General features: G+C 43.2%; 1 protein-coding gene across 1 annotated transcript in view; it reads right to left on the minus strand.

Moving 5' to 3' along the window:
• Window positions 1–21,422, minus strand: part of CACHD1 (cache domain containing 1) — a 389,271-nt gene that overhangs the window by 7,624 nt on the left and 360,225 nt on the right. Inside the window, exons 25-26 of the mRNA XM_033916184.1 lie at window positions 12,821–12,898; window positions 6,342–6,443 (exon numbers count right to left, since the gene is read on the minus strand). Of these exons, the coding sequence (XP_033772075.1) occupies window positions 6,342–6,443; window positions 12,821–12,898 (180 nt within the window). The remainder of the gene's footprint in view (window positions 1–6,341; window positions 6,444–12,820; window positions 12,899–21,422) is intronic.

Here is a 21,422-nt window from a genome sequence, read left to right on the forward strand (position 1 = left end):
GGCTCGGTCTTGGGCCCAATCTTGTTCAACATCTTCATAAGGGACTTGGCTGAGGGGCTTCAGGGTAAATTAACGTTATTCGCCGATGATGCCAAATTATGCAATATAGTGGACAAGAACACAACAGGACCTGACAACAAATCCAAGACCGATAGTATGGCACACGACCTCCTCCTACTGGAGAATTGGTCCAGGACCTGGCAACTAAACTTCAATGCCAAAAAATGCAAGGTCATGCACCTTGGCAACAAAAATCCATGTAAGACTTACACTCTTAATGGTGAGATCCTAGAGAGAACTGTAGCGGAACGAGACTTAGGGGTAATCATCAGTGAGGACATGAAGACTGCAACTCAGGTGGAGAAAGCTTCATCTAAAGCCAGACAAATCATGGGTTGCATACGAAGGAGTTTCGTTAGCCGTAAGCCCGAAGTCATAATGCCATTATATAGGTCCATGGTGAGACCCCATCTGGAATACTGTGTACAATTCTGGAGACCACATTACCGCAAAGATGTGCTGAGACTTGAATCGGTCCAGCGAATGGCTACACGGATGGTCACGGGGCTCAGGGATCTCCCGTATGAGGAACGGCTGAATAAATTGCAGCTCTACTCCCTAGAGGAACGCAGGGAGAGGGGGGACATGATCGAGACATTCAAGTACCTCACGCGCCGTATCGAGGTGGGGGAGGATATCTTCTTCTTCAAGGAACCCACGTCAACACGAGGGCATCCATGGAAAATCAGGGGAGGGACATTGCATGGCGACACCAGGAAATACTTCTTCACCGAGAGGGTGGTGGATCGATGGAATGGTCTTCCGATGCAGGTGATTGAGGCCAGCAGTGTGCCTGATTTTAAAGCTAAATGGGATCGAAAGGTGGGATCTCTTCGCAAAGGGAGGTAGGGAGGGTCATTGGTGTGGGCAGACTTGATGGGCCTTGGCCCTTATCTGCCGTCACTTTCTATGTTTCTATGTTTCTATGTTTCTATATAGGAAGCAAGCTTTCCACACAATTTTAGGACTTTTTCTTTTTCGTTTGCAGTAATGTGCAGTTTGAGTGCTATGTTTGTCAAGTGAGGTGTTTAGCTAGTTTGAGTGTGCTGCCATTAGTTTATAACTGTTGCTATCTTTACAGCAACAAGTTTTTGTGTTTGAAGACATTGTGAAGCTTCACTTTGAATCCTGTCCCCTATATTTCTACACATAAAGTTAGTTAAGTTCTCTTTTTAAACATGGCTGATTTTTGCGCCCTAGCAGTAAATCTTTATTCATTTTTAATCATTCAACAAATGTACAATTTAATATCATACATATTCTTGAAAACATCACTTGTAAGTCTATCAAGAAAAGGAACAATTGTATATATATAAACCCATAACCCACCCCCCTTCCCATTATTATTAATAGTATACACAGTAAAATAAGAACCCTTCCCCCTCCCTATTATTCATGGTGTATATTTAAATAAAATAACTGGTGTTTAATCATCACAAAAAGATGTCAATGGCCCCCATATTTTAGAAAAGGTCTTATAATTTCCATTTTGTAAAGCTATTGATCTTTCCATTTTGGTTTTTTTTTTTTAAATTCTTTATTCCTTTTTAATCATTCAACAAGTGTACAAAAAAAATCATACATAGGCTCAAAAACAACACTTGATAAATCCATCAAGACAATAACAATTGTATATATATATAAACCCATAACCCACCCTCCCTCTCAACACTATTCTTCTTAATTCATTTTACCCTCTCTTTCCATTTTGAACATATGACATAATGAGTTCCACCAAAATGTGAAATTAAGTTTACTGCAATCCTTCCAATTGATGGTGATATGTTGAATAGCGACTCCAGTCATGATTAATAAAAATTTGTTATTAAATGATAATATCTTACTCTTTTTTCTCATAGCTGTTCCAAATAAAACAGTATCATAAGATAGTGCTACATGATTTTCCAGTAAACAATTTACTTGATCCCAGATGGAATTCCAAAAGGCTAAAATATAGGGACAATAAAACAAAAGATGATCTAAAGTCCCTATTTCAAGATTACAATGCCAGCATCTATTAGACTTTGAACTATTCAACTTCTGTAATCTAACTGGGGTCCAAAATGCTCTATGCAAAAGAAAAAAAACATGTTTGTCTCATAGATGCAGACATTGTACATCCTATCCTCCAAGACCAAGCAGTGAATACATTTAGTTTTTTGTTTGATTGGTAGCTGAGGGCTGACGTCATGGTTTTGTTAATGGCGGTATGCCTGATAAAGGCTAGCGTTTCTACTTTACAGACCATAAACTCATGCAGAGCCTGTGTCGCTAGTGATTTTGTAGTTTATAACCAAGAGGTAGGTCTTAAGGATGAACTTCTCTTTATATAGGGTTTGCAAGATTAACAATTTAAACTGATTGTTTTAGGTATTTCTATAAATACATGTGGGGTCTAGTCCAGTAAAAATAAACAAATAAAGAAGTTAAGAAACAGAAGTTTTAAATATGTTTTGTTATAGCATGGTCCACTATTTTTGTGAGATATCTGCATTTTAGCCTAATGATGAGTTTTAATGGTACTAACACAATTATAGGGAGTTTATTGGATTTGTTTTGCTTTTTTGTTTTATTTCATATGCTTATTCCCAAAATTTTTTTTCAGGTTTCTTTTTTATGTTGTTCGGAGAGGTGGTGTGTAAAGAAGATTATCTGTCGTTATTCATCTGATGGTTTGAATATAAAGGCAGCCAAAAAATCCCCCGACGATCTTTTCAGATTGAAACACCCACAAACGCAGAGAAGGCATCAGGAGTCTGCGTGGCAGTCTCAGCGCTGATTGTGGTTAATTCCATTTTAAGGTAAGTGTTGCCTTTTTTGCTTTCAGCATAGTAATATCTTATACAAGAAACCTACATTTTCTATAACATCCAAGGGTTTAGTTTAAGGGTTTTCACCATCAGGAAGATTTATAGATATAAACATTAATATTTAGATAGTAGCACAACTAATAAAAAAAGAGGGAGATACAGTCATGTGTGTATATATATATATATATATGAAAACTCAAGAGAAAACATACTGTGTATTCGTTTACCAGAAAAACCCACTCACACACAAGCATTAAACAAATAACAGACAGAAAAAAAAAAAAATAATTATTATAGAAAAACGGCCATCCACGAGTAGCCGGGACTAAACAGTGCCCTAAGCCACTCGTATCATCACTGGTCCCAAAAACTCTGTATATGTATATTATTACAATCAATCTTTCATTTCATAAACTACTTTTCAAAAGTTCATTTTCTGTCAAGTGTATCAATTTAACGTGAATAAAAGGTTAATTCTGTATAAAACAAGTTGAAATGGCTACAGCTAGGAGTGAAAATATGATTTCAAATTCATATCAAAGCATATAAAGCGTGTGAAGGTTTTGACAAAACTTATCTCGGGGAACGCTTCTCTCAACACAGGTAATCTTTTCATCCAATGTATCAAAATACTTATACTCATTCCCCAGTACTTGTTCCCGACAGAAAGCACTTCTGTTTTGCCCTATCAGGGCTATTTCAGGGGAAAAGTTCAGTAAAGTTTGCTTAGCATTGCTCTCCCCAAACACTTTCACAAGACAAGAAAGTAGAAGTGGCACTCCTCAAAAGTAGTTTATGAAATGAAAGATTGATTGTAATAATATATATGTACGGAGTATTTTTTGGACAGTGATGATACGAGTGGCTTAGGGCATTGTTTAGTCCCGGCTACTTGTGGATGAGGCCCGTTTTTCTATATTTATTTATTTTTTTCTGTTATTTGTTTGATGCTTGGGTGTGAGTGGGTTTTTCTGGTAAATGAATACACAGTACGTTTTCTATTTCATATAAATAGTAGCACACACATTTGAATTTAAAGGGAAGGAGGGAGAAGTGAGCATGTATGATTAAAAAGAGAGCACAGGATGCGGACCTGAAATAGTATCTAGATCATAGGAGGTCCTTTGATCTGAGTTCTTAAAATTTATGACATCTCATCCCCCATAGTACACTCATTGTTTAATGAGATTTTTTAGAAGATTATAATATGTTAAAGATTGATGATAAAAATTTCTTGAAAGGAATAATTTTCCGTTTATTATAATGAAAACATGATATATATACGGTAATTATATCTTCCATGCCACATGACATGGAGAAGCTAGAAAACAATTTGGCAAGGAGTGGGCGAACTCTAGAATATAACCGTCCCGAATCACCTCCAGGACCCAATGGCCGGACGTGATCGCTGCCCACTTTGGATAGAACTCACGCAGACGGGCGCCAATTGGAACCAGCGGGGGGCGCCTACAAGGAGTCAACAGTCAGGAAAGGTAATGGGGGAACCAGCGGAGGGATTCCCAACTCCTCGACGGGCCCCACAAAAGGACTGCATGCGCTGAAAGAAACGACCCCGGGAAGAACTAGGGGTCGGGAAGGAAGCAGCCCCTTGACCAGGGCGGTATCTGCATAAATCACACAGACGACCCCAAGCAGTGTCACCCCGAGCAGCTTGATGGGCACGGTCTTCAGGAAAGCGGGACACTTTAGAGTCCATCAGAGTCTGAACCAACTTGTCCAAATCCTTTCCAAACAAAAAGGAACCCTGAAAGGGAAATTTTGTAAGTTTAGTCTTGGACACTGCATCCACTGCCCAAGCACGAAGCCACAAGGTACAACGTGCGGCAACACCGAAAGACATAGATTTGGCGGACGTCCGTAACAAGTCATAGAGGGCATCCAAAAGATAAGTGGCAGCCATCTCAATCTTTGCCACCTTCTGATCCACCAAGGACCAGTCATCAGACTCACGATCAAGGACCTGCTCGGCCCACTGAAACACGGCCCGCGCTACCAGACCACCACAAATGGGCGCCTGGACCCCCAAGTCAGAGACATCAAAATTCTGCTTAAGGAAGGTCTCCAACTTACGCTCCTCAGAGTCTCGTAAGGCAGAACCACCCTCTATGGGCACAGTATGCCTCTTAGCAATATCTGAAACCACCGCTTCCACCACTGGCGACTTCAAGGTATCCTGATCCCCTTCCGGGATGGGATATAGACGAGCTATGGACCGTGCAAACCGAAAAGGCACCTCCGGCATTTGCCACTGCACCAGGACAATATCCCGAATATCCTGATGCATGGGAAAGGAGCGGGATGTAGAGTGGATCCCCCTAAGAGGGTCCACCACTCGCAGGGTCTCCTGTGGCGCCTCCTCAAAGCACAATACCGAGATACTGAGGAGACTTGCTGAATCAGATCCGTGAGCTCGTCCCACTGAAAAATGCACACCATGGACACATCCTCACTGCAAGATGGAACCACAGAGGCCCCACTGCCAGCATCTGTCCCCCCGAGAGTATCCTGGAGGTCACCCCAAGGGCCCAGGTCCTCATCCACGGAAAACTGCTCCTCAGAAACCACTTTGTCATCCCAGGCTATCCGCGGGTGCTTGGACGAGGGGGGACGCTAAAGGCACTGGGGAGGGGCAGAACCGCAGTGGTCGCGGAAAGAATCCCCTCCCCCGGGGCAGATGCAGGACCCCTGGCCGCTTGAAAATAAGCCTGGCAAAAATAAAATCAGGTGAAAAAACTCCTAGCAGCCCACTGGGACTCTCTGCCAAAGCAGAGGACCCATGAGAAACCTGCCCCTGCCATTGCAATATAGGGGAAAGGTTACCTGAGTCTGAAGTCAAATGACCACCCTGCATCAAAACTGCTCCAGAGAATAGACCTTAGGGGCCATCTAGGCATACCCTGGGGGACCACCAGCCAGTCGGGTTTTCAGGATATCCCTAATGAATATGCATGAGAGAGATCTTCATACCTGTCACTTCCATTATATGCAAATCTGTCTCATGCATATTCATTACTCAAATTCTTAAAACCAGCTATTAAATATTTAATACAAACAAGTATTATCTGAATCAATTCAATTTTTATCTTATCTCCCAAAGTTCATTTCATTACAATACTTTTACAATTTACCAATACTTAATTTATTAATAAGTATCAGAATAATACTTGTTTGAATTAAATATTTAATAGCTGGTTTTAAGAATTTGAGTTATCCAATAGGCTGCTATTTAACTAACTGAACCCTCCCCAACTTAGGCTTTAGGTTATGCATATTCATTAGGGATATCCTGAAAACCTGACTGGCTGGTGATTCTCCAGGACAGGGTTGGGAACCATTGATCTAGGCAACCCTGTGCCTCTGATTCATCTTTGGATCAAAATCCTTTTTCAGTCTCTGCAATGGTGAAGTAGAACAGCATCATGCACTCACAGAAGCTACCCAAGATCTTACCATGGTCGCTCTCTGTTCCTGATCTGCCCCAGTAACGGCGTCGGCGCTCTGGGCTATGAGCATGTCGTTCAATGACAGCTGCTATGAAGCGTGTGTTGCTGACTGTTGGAGACAAGTAACAAGTTCCCCTCAGACTTCAGAAAGTAATTGCATGTTAGAAATACACCTCAGCTGCTGCTGTTTCACTTTTCTTTTTTTAAAGAGAAATGTCATAGCAGTTCCTACAGTCACAATTCTAGAAATGACAACACTTAATAGGTAAATACACATTTCTACAACACAGCTTAGAATACATCAAATATGCACTGAGTTATCACGGGGTAAATTTATGAAACATTTGCTCTAGGTTAAAAAAAAAATACTCCATAAACATGAAGAATGCTGGCATAGATTTGGAACAGTTTCTACACTGGGGTAAAATTTTATATACTTGCATCAGAAATATAGTTACTGTACTGATCTATGGAGTGATCTCTTTCAACTGCTTGAGTGTTATCCTCCCATTGTATTTTTCCATTAATTGTGCTCCAGTTATATTTGTACACCTTTTCTCTCAAATAGAAGTTTGACCATAAGTGGTTCATAACAATATAATAATCAAAAAGTTAAATTATTGATAGAAAAATAATTCAATTCTAACATTGATAATGTATAAACAATAATTCATAAATGACATTACACCAAAAGTACAGTACTAATAAAATATAACACGCATCACTTGCTTAAAAAATATATCAGCAAACTGCCAAGATTCAAGACATTACAATTTACTAAAACTCAACAAGCCTACTGACTACTGTCTGATATTGCTCATCCATTCTGGCACAAATGTTACTCTCCCACCAGCATATCGAAAATGACTTTTGTGACTTTGGGAGAGGGTGAAGCAGATAGGTGTGTATGTGGTGTTATTTTCATTCCTTTCTGTCAAGAGCAAAGGCCAAGTAGAGAAACTCACAACCTGGAGATGAATGCATGTCTGTATGGATGATGTCATCAAGAACCGAAAGATTCCTGGACCATGATTTTCCAAGGGCTACTGAGCAAATATGGAATTCATGTATTGAAGAGGTAGTAAAGTGTTTTCTACAATAGACTGGAACAGACTCCCTAAATCTAATCTAATCTTCCATTTGTGAGTCGCACATACCTACACAGGCTCAAGGTGACAGATCAAAGAGGAAGGGAAAGTAGTGGGGGAAGGGGGCAAGGAGAAGCTAGGGGAGTGAACATAGAAGTAGGGGGACCTATACAGAAACTAAGACAGTTAATTGTGAAAGAGGTGAGTCTGAATGTGGTGTAGTTTGTCTATTTCCTGATAGCTTCAGGTAGGTCATTCCAGGTTTTTACACCCAGATAAGTTAACATAGAGTGGAAAATTTGCTTGTACAGTAGTGAAGATATTTTGTGGATGGCAGGTTTAGTTGGATTCTTTTAAGGATTCTTTTTGATGTCAACCAAACAGTAGAGAATAATTGGATGAGCGGGGCTGCTGAGTTTCCGTATAGGATCTGGTGTAGGATACATGATGATCTGAAAATTATTTGGGATGCTATTGGGAGCCAATGTAGTTGCCTGATGAAGGTTGTGATAGAATCAAATTTCTTTAATTTGTAGATTAGTCTAATGGTGGTGTTCTGGATTAGTTGCAGTTTGTGGATAAGAGTAGTGTTGATGCCAAAGTAGGCGGAGTTGCAATAGTCTAGATGAGGCAGGACCATCATCTGGACGATCAGAGCAAAGTGGTATGGGTGGAAGTATGATCTTGTGAGTCACAGTTGACGCATAGTATAGATGGTCTTTTTCCGAAGGCTAGATATTTGTGGTTCCATTGTGAGAGTGTCATCTAAGATGCAGCCTAGTACCCTGGTGGATTTTTCCATTATGAGAGTGATGCCTAATGAAAGAGTGAGGCTACATATGATATTCTGTTGTGCGGTGCGGAAACCAATGACTTTGGTCTTAGTGGCGTTCAGTTTCAACTTGTTCATTGCCCAGGTTAAATTTTATCTATATTTGAGATTTTTTTTCGGCAATATTAGGATGGTTATTGGTTATGGGTGTGAGGATGAGGATGTCTTCGGCATAAGATAGAACAGTTTTGTCTTCCATTTTGATGTGTCCTAGTGAGTTCATGAATAAATTGAATAGGATTGGAGATAATGGGGAGCCTTGTGGGACACCACAGAATGCCTGCTAAGGGTTGGAGTATGATTCTTGTCTTCTGACCAAGTAATTAGCAATTTTGTAGGAAGTCGGTGAACCAATTCAGTACAGTCCCTGTTATTCCGATTTCCGAGAGTTTGGTTAGGAGTAATTGGTGGTCCACTGAGTAGAAGGCTGCGGAGATATCAAATTGGAGTAATATTGCCTGATGACCCGAGCTGTTTGATTTTAGTGATTAGAGTGATGAGGAGAAGCTTGGTGCTGTGCTTTTTTCAGGAGCCGTATTGGGATGTATGAAGGCAGGAGTGTTGCTCTATGTATGAGGCTAGCTGCTTGCTGACATGAGACTCAAGGATTTTTGTGAGGATCAGAATGCCCGCAATTGGTCTGTAGTTAGATGCTATGGAGATGTCTGCTTGGGCTCTTTTCGGTATAGTGGTTAAAGCTATTTTGCCCATTTCTTTGGGTAGATGCTCTTGGTTCAGGGAACTATTTAGTAGGTTGGTGAGCCAGTTAATGATATTATGCAAAGCTGCTGAAAGAAGGTATGGAGGACAGTTGTCTAGGGCAGTGGTCCCCAACCCTGTCCTGGAGGACCACCAGGCCAATCGGGTTTTCAGGCTAGCCCTAATGAATATGTATGGAGCAGATTTGCATGTCTGGCACCTCCATTATAAACAGATCTCTCTCATGCATATTCATTAGGGCTAGCTTGAAAACCCGATTGGCCTGGTGGTCCTCCAGGACAGGGTTGGGGACTACTGGTCTAGGGGGCTACTTCGTAAGGCTAGCTTTGATATTATTGATATCGGGGATGGAAAGGTTAGTGAAAGAAGACCAGATTAGTATGTCATGCTCTGTCCCTGGCTGTATTCAAATCCAGGCTCACTTCTTCGAGGTTGTTTTTAACTCCTAACCCCCACTCACTGTAGGGTATTCATGCCTGAGGAACTCCCCAACCCCTTACATGTCATGTTTGTCTGTTGATTAGATTGTAAGCTCTTCTGAGCAGGAACAGTGTCTTGACTATTCTTTTTTTTTTTTTTTTTTTTTTAAATTTTTATTTATAAGTTTTCCATTCTTACAATATTTGAGTAATATAATATACAATAAAGTTTTTTTTTACATATTTAAAATATTATCATTAATAATACATCGTATTTAAAATATAATATGATAAAGATTATACATTAGCATATAAAATATAATTCCCCTCCCCTTTTTATATAGTATATTTCCATTAATTAGTCAAATCCCACCCCATTCATATATAATTATTTATCATTGTGCTAAGAACTAATCATTAGAATATTTTGTCAATGGTTGCCAAATTTTATTAAAATTAAGATGATTTCCCTGTTGTAACGCTATTATTTTTTCCATTTTATAAATATGACAAACAGAATTCCACCAGAACGTATAATTTAATTTGGTGTAATCTTTCCAATTTTGAGTAATTTGTTGCATGGCGACTCCTGTTAGTATTAGTAATAGCTTATTATTGTTTGCTGAAATCGGACTCTTAGTTCTCATTGCAGTACCAAATAATATGGTGTCATACGAGAGTCCTACGTGATTCTCTAGTAACTTATTAATTTGGGGCCAAATTAAATTCCAAAATGCGTTTACAAAGGGACAAAAAAAGATTAAATGATCTAACGTCCCTATTTCCAATTTACAATGCCAGCATCTATTAGATCTAGTACTATCTATTTTTTGCAGGCGCGTTGGGGTCCAGAATACTCTATGTAATAAAAATAACCATGTTTGATTCATAGATGCTGACCTTGTAGATCTTAATCTCCAGGACCAAAATCGTGGCCATTGAGATTCAGAAATTGTCTGACCTATCTCAATACTCCAAATATCCCTAAGACCTGTTTTCTTTTTTTTATTTAAAAATCCATATATCAATTTGTACCATTTTGCGGCTTGGTGACCCAACAAATCCGTCTGGAAACATAGAACCTGTAAACTATATTGATTATTTAGATTTTTCCATTCAGGGAACCCTACCTGAATGGCCTGCTTCAATTGCATCCATTTAAAATATTGTGATTTATTTAATCCAAATTTATTTTGCAATTGTGAAAAACTAAGCAGTGAACCTTCTGATATGATATCATTCAATGTTCTTATTCCTGCATTTATCCATTGTTTCCAGACGATTTTAAATCCGCCAATTCTGATCCTGGAGTTTATCCATATTGATTGATTTAGAGATTTAGCAATTGTCTTGACTATTCTAATGTATAACGCTGCGTATCTCTAGCAGCACTATAGAAATGATAAGATTTTAAAGTGTTTGAGGCTTGTGCAGATGAGGACAGAGCTGGCAGGAATGGGGCAGGGGCAGGGACAGGAAAAAAGCTTGTTGGGACGAGATGGGAAAATGAGTTCCCGTGGGAACGGGGAAAAATTTGTCCCCGTGTCGTTCTCTAGTTCTGACATTTAGATGATTGTAACTCTCTTTTCATAGGCCTTCATTGCTTAGCAAATATGCGGTCTACGACTTCCCCAAAATTTCATGGTGAAGTTTCTTTCAAATGCAAAAATGTATGATCAAATTTCCCCTTTGCTGTTTGAGCAGCACTGGCTCCGAGTTTGCTTTAGGGTCCAATTCAACAGTAAGATTTTTCATCTTACTGTTATCCACCAGGCTTATTATACTGATAGACCCTCAGCTCTAGTGCTTCCTCTGGTTCCATATCACCTGCCCATTCTCTTAGTTCAAAACACAAAAAAAACCCCTCTCATCAATACTGGGCAAGTTTCTCAAATAATATCTTCATATAACATATAAAGCTTTTAAATATTTAAATGTGCTCATCAGCTCTTCAGCAAGGCGCCACAGCAGCGGTACAATGTCGCTGGAAAGGTGCTTGAATTTTAATCATAACACATTGCATGGAGCAAGGATTCTTGCTTCTACTGGAGTGGCAAATGTTATGGCTCTACAAAAGTTGTTTAACAGTAGCCCACTTATCTAAAAAGGTCAGTTCACGGCTCCAACACAGTCTGTGTTTCGCTATACTACATCAGGAAGCCGGAAGGATAAGTTTTTTATATTGATTTTATTTGCAGTGTGCAGTGCCTGAGTCCTTTGGTCTACACACTTGATGTTGAAAAAAGACGCTCCAGGGAGAGTGGGCAAATAAATGGCAGATGAACTTTAATGTAGAGAAATGTAAAGTCTTGCATACAGGAAACAGAAACCCGATACACAGCTATACGATGGGAGGGCCTAGAGAAGGACTTAGGGGTACTGGTGGATAAGATGATGAAGCCATCGGCACAGTGCGCAGCGGCTTCAAAGAAGGCGAACAGAATGCTAGGTATTATCAAGAAAGGTATTACAACCAGAACGAAGGATGTTATCCTGCCATTATATCAGGCGATTGTGCGCCCGCATCTGGAGTACTGCGTCCAGTATTGGTTGCCGTACCTTAAGAAGGATATGGCAATCTTGAGAGGGTTCAGAAAAGAGCGACGCGGTTGATATAAGGTATGGAAAACCTTTCATATGCTGAAAGATTAGAGAAACTGGGGCTCTTTTCCCTGGAGAAGCGGAGGCTTAGAGGGGACATGATAGAGACATACGAGATCATGAAGGGCATAGAGAAAGTGGATAGGGACAGATTCTTCAAACTCTCGAAAACTACAAGAACGAGAGGGCATTCGGAAAAATTAAGAGGAGACAGATTCAGAACCAATGCTAGGAAGTTCTTCTTCACCCAAAGGGTGGTAGACACCTGGAATGCGCTTCCAGAGGGTGTGATAGGACAAAGTACGCTATTGGGTTTCAAGAAGGGATTAGATGATTTCCTGAAGGAAAAGGGGATTGAAGGGTATAGATAGAGAATTACTGTACAGGTGATGGGCCTCCGCGTGAGCGGACTGCTGGGCGCGATGGGCCTCTGGTCTGACCCAGCATTTCTTATGTTCTTATGTTGTGTTTCACACACATCTGTTAATAATTGTTTATATAACTACTGTAATCAGGTGATTAATTGGGCTATTTTCACTACTCATCCTTTTGTTTTATCCTTGTCTTGTAATTCTCTAACATTTTCAGCTTAATTTTTGGGACTATAAATTGCCTTGATGTCTTCTTGATGCATTAAACAGCAAACCCTTAAGTCTAACACTAGTTAGTGGTGGCTCTGGAGTAACATCTCCCATTGTGAAATAAATTGCCTTAACTAAATAATTATGAAGAAATGTGGGGGAAAAAACCTCTTAACACAAGTAAATGTTTGGAAACCTTAACATTTTGCTTAAAATATTTGCTTTAATATTAGTTCAACACTTACTGATTCCTCTGTCCTCATGGCTGTCATCATCTCTTTCATCTCTGTCATTTTCCAGACTAGACATGCGCACTGACATTTCTGCAGGCAACAACAGAAAGGGCAGTTTAAAGTACAACATATTTATTTAAATCACTCACCCATCACAGAAGTGCTATGTAAATAACGCAGATGGAAGCCTGGTCAGGACCTCTTTCTTCAAACTCAAAATGACAAAAGAAGAAATTAGGTTCTTACCTGCTAATTTATTAGCCTCTCCAGACTGACATAGGTTAATCTTACAAGCAAGTTATATCTCATCATGACCAGCAGGTAGAGACTGAAACAAAACTCTGGAATAGTACATATTAGGTACCTTTCCCCATTCCTTTCAGTCTGCCTAATAGCCAAGCAGAACTAAGAACTTGAAATAGAAATAAACAAGACTCCAAACAGGAGTAACAACTAATATACATGAATGCTGTTGGAAAATGCAAAGGAGAGATCGTGGCAAGAAAATGACCCCACAGTTTGCTAGCTACACCAGCTGAGCCACAGCCACTGTTCTTCAATTCTCCCCGGCCCTATAAAAATACTAAAACTGCAGAAAAAACCAAAATCTCCACGCGCAACACCCACAAGAACAACACAACAATAGACAGGGTGGGGTCCTATGTCAGTCTGGAGAGGCTAAAAGAAAGTAAATTAGTAGGTAAAAACCTAATTTCTCCTTCCGTAGCAATTCTCCAGACTAGCATAGGCATCTTAGAAGTGGGACGTACCAAAGCAGTCCCCATCATGGGTGGGACCCTCGAAGGGCCAACACCAGAACATGTCACCGAACACCGCGTCCCAATGCGCCTGAACGTCCACACGTTAGTGTCTGACAAAGGAATGCAAGGAATACCAAACAGCAGCCTAACAAATATTCACTGGAGGCACTAGCGAAGACTCAGCCCAAGAAGCCGCCTGACCCCGAGTGAAATGAGCATTGAGAAATACCGGAACAGGCTTCTTCTGAAGAAGGTATGCGGAAGCAATAGTCTCCTTGATCCAGCGTGCAATGGTAGCCTCAGAAGTGCCATCCCCCTTACGAGGACCCGCAAGAAGGACAAAGAGATGATCTGATTTCCTGAACTCCTAAGTCCTCTGCACATAAGAGCGAAGAACCCGACAGACATCTAGCTTATGCAACTGTTTCTGCTCTGAAGATCCCTCCCGACTACCCAACACCGTGAGGACCACTGTATGACTGACATGAAAAGGAGAAACCACCTTTGGCAGAAAGGAAGGAACAGGCTGCAAAATGACCCGCTCCCTAGAAAACTCCAGGAAGGGAGACCTACAAGAAGAGCCTGCAGCTCCGAAACATGCCTAGCAGAAGTAATAGCCACCAAGAAGACCGTCTTAACAGTAAGATCCTTCAATTAGCATGCACCCAAAGGCTCAAAAGGGGGACGCAGCAGCCCAGACCAGATTCAAATCCCAAGAGGGAACAGATGGGCGCACGGGAGGCTCGAGCAATTTGGCTGCCTGGAAAAAGCGAACGATATCAGGAATGGCAGTCAGACTCTGACCCTGTAACAACCCATGAAAGGCTGACAATGCCGCCAGCTGAACCCGGGGAGAAAACCAAGCCAGGCCCCTGTTCAGGCCATCCTGCAAGAATTCTTAAGATGTGAGACAGGGAAGCGCAAAAAGAGACCACACCATGCACCCCACACCAGTCCTCAAAGATACGCCAAACCCGCACATAAGCCCGAGATGTGGAAAGTCTCTGGGACCCCAAGAGAGTGGAGATCACTTTATCTGAATACCTCTTCTTACCTAGGCATTCCCTTTCAAGAGCCAAGCCGTAAGACAAAAGGGACCCGGATCTAACATGGGAATGGGGCCCTGAGTCAGAAGATCGGGCAAAAGAGACAGAGGAAGAGGATCCGACATCAGATGCCGCACCAGATCCGCATACCACGGCCATCTGGGCCAATCTGGAGCCACCAGAACCATAAGGCCTGGATGACGAACAATGCGGAGTAGAACTGTACCCACTAATGGTCACAGAAGGAAAACATACAACAGCCCCTCTGTTGGCCATGGTTGAACCAGAGCATCCAGGCCCTCGGCCTGACCATCTCTGCAATGACTGATGAAGTGTTTTGGCGTTGATACTCGTGGCCATCCGGTCCATGAGGAGCTGACCCCAAGACTGCACTATCAACTGAAAGGCCATGTGGCTTAGATACTACTCTCTGGGATCTAGCATGTGATGACTGAGGAAGTCCACTTGAACATTCTCTACTCTGGCTATGTGGGAGGCTGAGATGTCCTGAAGATGAGACTCTAACCAGACCATGAGCAGAGCTGCCTCCTGCACCACCTGAGTGCTCTTGGTTCTCTCCTGACGATTTACATAGGCCACCACCGTGGCATTGTCCGACAGAACCTGGACTGACTTGCCCATCAAGAAGGAGCAGAAGGCTAACAGCACCAGATGGACAGCTCTGGTCTCTAGAACACTGATGGACCAGGTGCCCTAAGCTGAGTGACCTAGACACTGAGCTTCCCAACCGAGGAGACTGGCATCCTTGAGAAGCACTGTCCACTGTGGCTGATCCAGACTCATCCCTTGAACAAGATGGAAGGTCTGAAGCCAGCAACAAAAACTGCTGCGCACCAAATCCCTCAGAGGAACAGGGAGATCCAGACTGTGTCTCTGGAGCGACCACCTCTGAAGAAGAGCATATTGGAGAACCTCACTACATTGCGGGAAGCCTCCATCTACCCCAAGACTTGAAGGAAATCCTGTGCCCAAGTACACTGGGATGCAATAAGCAGGTGAATCTGAGATTTCAATTTGCTTACCCGGGCCTCTGGGAGGAAGACCTTCCCCAAGGAGGTGTTGAACAGAACCCCAAGGTACTCCAGGCACCGAGATGAGACCAACCAACTCTTGGAAAGGTTGACCATCCATCCCAGCGACTGCAGAAACTCCACCACCAAAGCCGTGACACGGGTGCTCTCCTGAGATGACTTTGCCCGAATCAACCAGTCGTCCAGGTAGGGATGCACCAGAATGCCCTTGTCTGTAAGGCTGCCGCGACAACCACCATAACCTTGGTGAACGTCCGTGGAGCCATAGCCAGAGCAAAAGGAATCGCACAGAACTGATAGTGCTGACCCAGGGTCACAAAACGAAGGAAGCGCTGATGGGAGGCCCGAATTGGAACATGCAAGTAGGCCTCCGTCAGATCAAGAGAAGTCAGATACTTCCCCGGCTGAACCGCCAGAATGACAGACCTCAGTGTCTCCATGCGAAAAGATGAAATTTTGAGAGCCTGTTGACCCTTTTTAAATCTAAGATGGGCCGAAAGGTCCCTTCCATCTTGGGCACCACAAAGTAAATTGAGTACCTGCTGGCATCACACTCCTGAGGGAGTACTTGAACAACCGCTTTGAGATCTAGCAAATGTCGAAGAGTCTGATGAACGGCCTGTGTCTTCCATGCCGCCTGACATGGAGAAGCTAGAAAATGATCTGGCAGGGAGTGGGCAAACTCCAGAGCATTGTCCCGCACCACCTCAAGGACCCACTGAACGGATGTGATTTTGGCCCATTTTGGAAAAAATCTTGCACAGCCGGGCACCCACTGGAACCAGAGGGGGCGCCGGCAAAGAGTCATTGGGCAGGATGGGCAGTGGGGGAACTGGCGGAGGGATTCCCAACTCCCGAAGGGCCCCCCGAAAGGACTGCATGCGCTGATAACAATGACCCGGGGAAAATCCCGAAGCTGGGAAGGGAGCAGTCCCCATGCCCAGAGCAGTATCTACGGAACTTCTGGGGACGGCCCCGGGAAGTGCCACCCTAAACCGATGGGCAGACACGGTCCTCAGGCAGGTGGGACAATTTAGAGTCGGTCAGAGTCTGAACCAACTTATCCAAATCCTCTCTAAATAAAAAAAGACCCCCCGAAAGGGAAATTTAGTGAGTTTAGTTTTGGACGCTGCATCCGCCGACCAAGCGCGAAGCCACAAGGTACGATGCACAGTCACTCCAAAACCCATAGACTTTGCAAACGTCCACACCAAGTCATAAAGGGCATCCGAGAGGAACGAGGCAGCCATCTTAATCTTTGTCACCACTTGATCCACCAAGGACCAGTCATCAGACTCACGATCCAGGACATGCTCGGCCCACCGAAAAATGGTCCGAGCCACCAGCCCCCCACAAATAGCTGCCTGGACCCCCAAGGCAGAGATATCTCCAATTTATGCTCCTCAGAGTCCTGTAAGGCAGAACCGCCCTCTACAGACATGGTATTCCGCCCTCTACAGACATGGTATTCCGCTTAGCAATCGCTGAGACCACAGTGTCCACCACTGGTGACTTCAAGGTAGCTCTGATAGTGTCCGAAGATCTAAAGGCGAAAAAACAGTGTGACAAGGCAGTGGCTGCTGCCAGAAGGATTCTGGGCTGTATAAAGAGAGGCATAGTCAGTAGAATGAAGAAGGTGTTGATGCCCCTGTACAGGTCATTGGTGAGGCTCCACTTGGAGTATTGTGTTCAGTTTTGGAGACCGTATCTGGCGAAAGACGTAAGAAGACTTGAGGCGGTCCAGAGGAGGGCGATGAAAATGATAGGAGGCTTGCGCCAGAAGACATATGAGGAGAGACTGGAAGCCCTGAATATGTATACCCTAGAGGAAAGGAGAGACAGGGGAGATATGATTCAGACGTTCAAATACTTAAAGGGTATTAACGTAGAACAAAATCTTTTCCAGAGAAAGGAAAATGGTAAAACCGGAGGACATAATTTGAGGTTGAGGGGTGGTAGATTCAGGGGCAATGTTAGGAAATTCTACTTTACGGAGAGGGTGGTGGATGCCTGGAATGCGCTCCCAAGAGAGGTGGTGGAGAGTAAAACTGTGACTGAGTTCAAAGAAGCGTGGGATGAACACAGAAGATTTAGAATCAGAAAATAATATTAAAGATTGAACTAGGCCAGTTACTGTGTCTGTGTATGGCCGTTTGGAGGAGGATGGGCAGGGGAGGGCTTCAATGGCTGGGAGGGTGTAGATGGGCTGGAGTAAGTCTTAACAGAGATTTCGGCAGTTGGAAGCACAGTACCGGGTAAAGCTTTGGATTCTCGCCCAGAAATAGCTAAGAAGAAAAAAAAAAAAAATTTAAATTGAATCAGGTTGGGCAGACTGGATGGACCATTCGGGTCTTTATCTGCCGTCATCTACTATGTTACTATGTTACTATTCCCCTCCAGGATGGGATATAAATGAGCCATGGAGAGCGCAAACTGAAACGGTGCCTCCAGCGTATTCCACTGCGCCAGGATGAGATCCCGAATATCCTGATGCATAGGAAAACAGCAGGAAGCAGCGCGAATCCCCCTAAGGTCCCTCATACACAAGGCCTCTGGTGGTGCCTCTTTGAAATGCAGCACCGAAGAGACCTGCTGAATCAGGTCTGGTAGCTTATCCCTCTGAAAAAGGCGCACCACGGACGCCTCCTTGCCGGAAAGCGGGAATCCATATGCCACGCTACCAGCGGCCGTCCCCTTGAGAGGATCCTGGAATTCCTCAAAAGGGTCCAGGTCCTCATCCAGGCCGACACGCTCCTCCGACCACAAATCTTCATCCCAAGCCACCCGCGGGCGCTTGGACGAGGGAGGAGGAAGAGGGGATGCCAAAGGCATAAAGGGAGGAAAAGCCACAGGGGTATGGAGGAAAAGCCACAGGGGGTACGGAGGGACACCCCCCCAAAAACCCATGGGCGCACGCGGGACTCCCAGCTGCCTGAAAATAGGCTCTGCACAATGCAAAAATTAAATCAGGGGAAAAACCTCCTTGGGGTCTCATGGGACTCCCTGCCACAGTAGGGGACCCAGCAGAAATCTGCCATTTTTCCAATACAGGGGGAAAGGTCACCTGAGGTTGCAGACAAAATGGAGGGCCATGCCATCAAAAATGGCGAAGTTCCTGCCAAAAATAACTCCTCCAGGGCCTGTAATAACTGGGAAGCCTGGGAAATGACTGGGAAGCCTGAACTATTGGTGACTGAGGAAAACCTTCCATGGGCAGTGGAGGAAGACTGGGCTTCCCCACTGCTCCCTGCTGACTCACGAGGCACTAGTGGCGGGGAGCCCTGGACGCTGGCACCTGCTGCCGACGAGGCTCCTTCACCGCCCCAGCCTGTACACTGCTTGCACAGGCAGGCTGCGAGTGCCTCGCATCTGGAGCACAATGAGCACTTTTTTCCCTTGTAAAGTTCTCATTGCTCCATACGTGACCTAGCTAGAAGAAAAGTGCTGGTTAGTTTAAAAATATAGTAAAATCCAGCAAATTAAAAGGGGAAACAACCCTTCAGATCGGCACTACCTCAGGATTTTTTTTTTTTACAGAACAGACTCCACTGGCTCTCAAAGCAGTATGCCTTGCCTGAACTAGGGACAAGGCTTACTGCTGATGCACCTCTATAAAAATGTCAGGGAGATGGAGGAAAAGGGGGGAGGGACTCAGCACGAGACCCGCCGGGTATGACACCCCCAAGGTTGGACAGACCCCAAAACAAAGCCCACCCAAGCTCAATCCGGCACAAAAACGGGGACCAGGATCCCTAAACAAATTCCTACAACCCTACCAAGGGAGATGGGTACAGCTCACTCACACCTGCTGGAGACTGAAAGAAGACTGATAGGAATATGGAAAGGTACCTAATAAGTCCAGAGTTTTGTTTCAGCCTCCATCTGCTGGTCATGATGAGATATAACCTGCTTGTAATATTAACCTATGCCGGTCTGGAGAGTTGCTAAAGAATAAGTATTAAATGTCTGTGAAGCAGCTGGAGGAATAGCCTAGTGATATGAGCAGCGGGCTGAGAATCAGGGAAGCCAGGAATCATGTTCTGTTTGATATGCCCCTTAGTTCCACTGCTCCACAGCCACCACAGGAGAGACAATGGATGCATAGCTGTTAAGAAGGCCCTGCTAGGGTTCAAATCCTTAATCTCCCAGTGATGCTTCTTGGAACCTTAGGCAAGACACTTCAGCCTCCATTTGTCTCAGGTACAAATACAGACTGTAAGCTCTCTGAGGCTAGGTCAACCAACTGTACCTGAATGTGTAGCTCACTTTGAACTTAGATTTGGAAAGGCTTAGTTAATTTCTGGTTCGAGCTGATATGCAGCATTCATCATTGGTCAACTGACATTATTCTTTATATTTCAGCCTGTCTTTTAAACCATCAAGGATGATGAATGATAGGAGATGCACTGAAAGCTATAAAGCTAGTCACAATCAATCAGATGCCTGTATTACCAGCTATTAGACTTTCAGACCCTATTTGGAAGCATTGTGTTTTAAATTTCACTTACTGTTATTTGTCTTGAGCTACAGTGGTTAAGTGGAATACAAATTATTTCTATTAAATTATGTAAAAATGTATTGTAAATATTTATCACCAATGGCAGATAATTATATTAGGAAACATTTATCTTCAACACAGTGGTTGCATAAGGTTAAAACCCCTGCATACAGAGCTTCACAACCTCCTTCAGAATTCAGAGACTGCTTTAAGCAGAATGATCTTTGCCCTGCAATTGCTCCTTAGCAAGAACTGCTCAAGGCCACTCAATTGATGCAACTTCGTACCAGCATTATATCATACACTTTTTGCCCAGGCATGCACTAAGGGCAAGATGACCTCAGCTACTTGGGGGCCAGATCCTTCCAAATTCCTTGAAGGAGGAGGAGCTAGATTCCTGGAACTGAAACCTTGAGTGATACAATGTGGGTTATTCTTGGCGTGACCAAGTTCAGGAGGTAGAGAGTTCATTTTATAAGTCCTCTGCTCAAGGGGTAAAAAGGAAGCATCCCCAGACAACATCGTGGTTTGACCCAGGCCATGAAGAGTTCCTGTTTCAGCTCCTGCTCTCGGCAGCTCATATTCCTGCTGCGTTGGGTGTCAGCTCTCCAGGAAGACATCTCCTCACTGACAGATTGTATATAAAACTCGTATATCTGGGGGATTCTAGGAGACAAGATTTATGTCTATACAGTTATCACGTGTTTACTCTGAAGTTAAGTGTTTATGTAATAGTGCAATAAGGTTGGTTATTGTGTTGTGTTTTCCTGAGAATCTTAGTTCAGTGCATAAATCATATTCCAGTTATTCTGTTTTGCCTACTTTAACTGCCACCTGCTTTAAAATATATTAAATTTATTTTTTTACAATACCTGGCCTGGTTTCTTGCTTGTTGGTATTGTTTGGTTTAGAGCTTTAGACCTTAGATCTTAGAGAAACACATGTAAATAAAGTTCAGAGCACTGAAAAGAAATTCATTACACATTTTTGTTCCTTATTGTGCTGGTCTCTTGTTAGGATCCAGGAGCCAGGAGCCATGTGAGCACCCCTGAATTGACTAAGTTACACCTACAGCTCTCACTTAAATATTAAAACTAGGGTTTTCTTAAAACACTATCACATGAAAAGTCAGGCTCTCTCAGTTCCAGGATTGCTATAAGTCTAATCACCATGCTTTTTTAAGTTATTTTCATTCTACTAAGGTTTCTATGCTGATCTGCAAACAATGAAAGAGGCAATATCCAAATGTTTTTAAGC

The sequence above is a fragment of the Geotrypetes seraphini genome, chromosome 12 (assembly GCF_902459505.1).
Source record: "Geotrypetes seraphini chromosome 12, aGeoSer1.1, whole genome shotgun sequence".
NCBI lineage: Eukaryota > Metazoa > Chordata > Amphibia > Gymnophiona > Dermophiidae > Geotrypetes > Geotrypetes seraphini.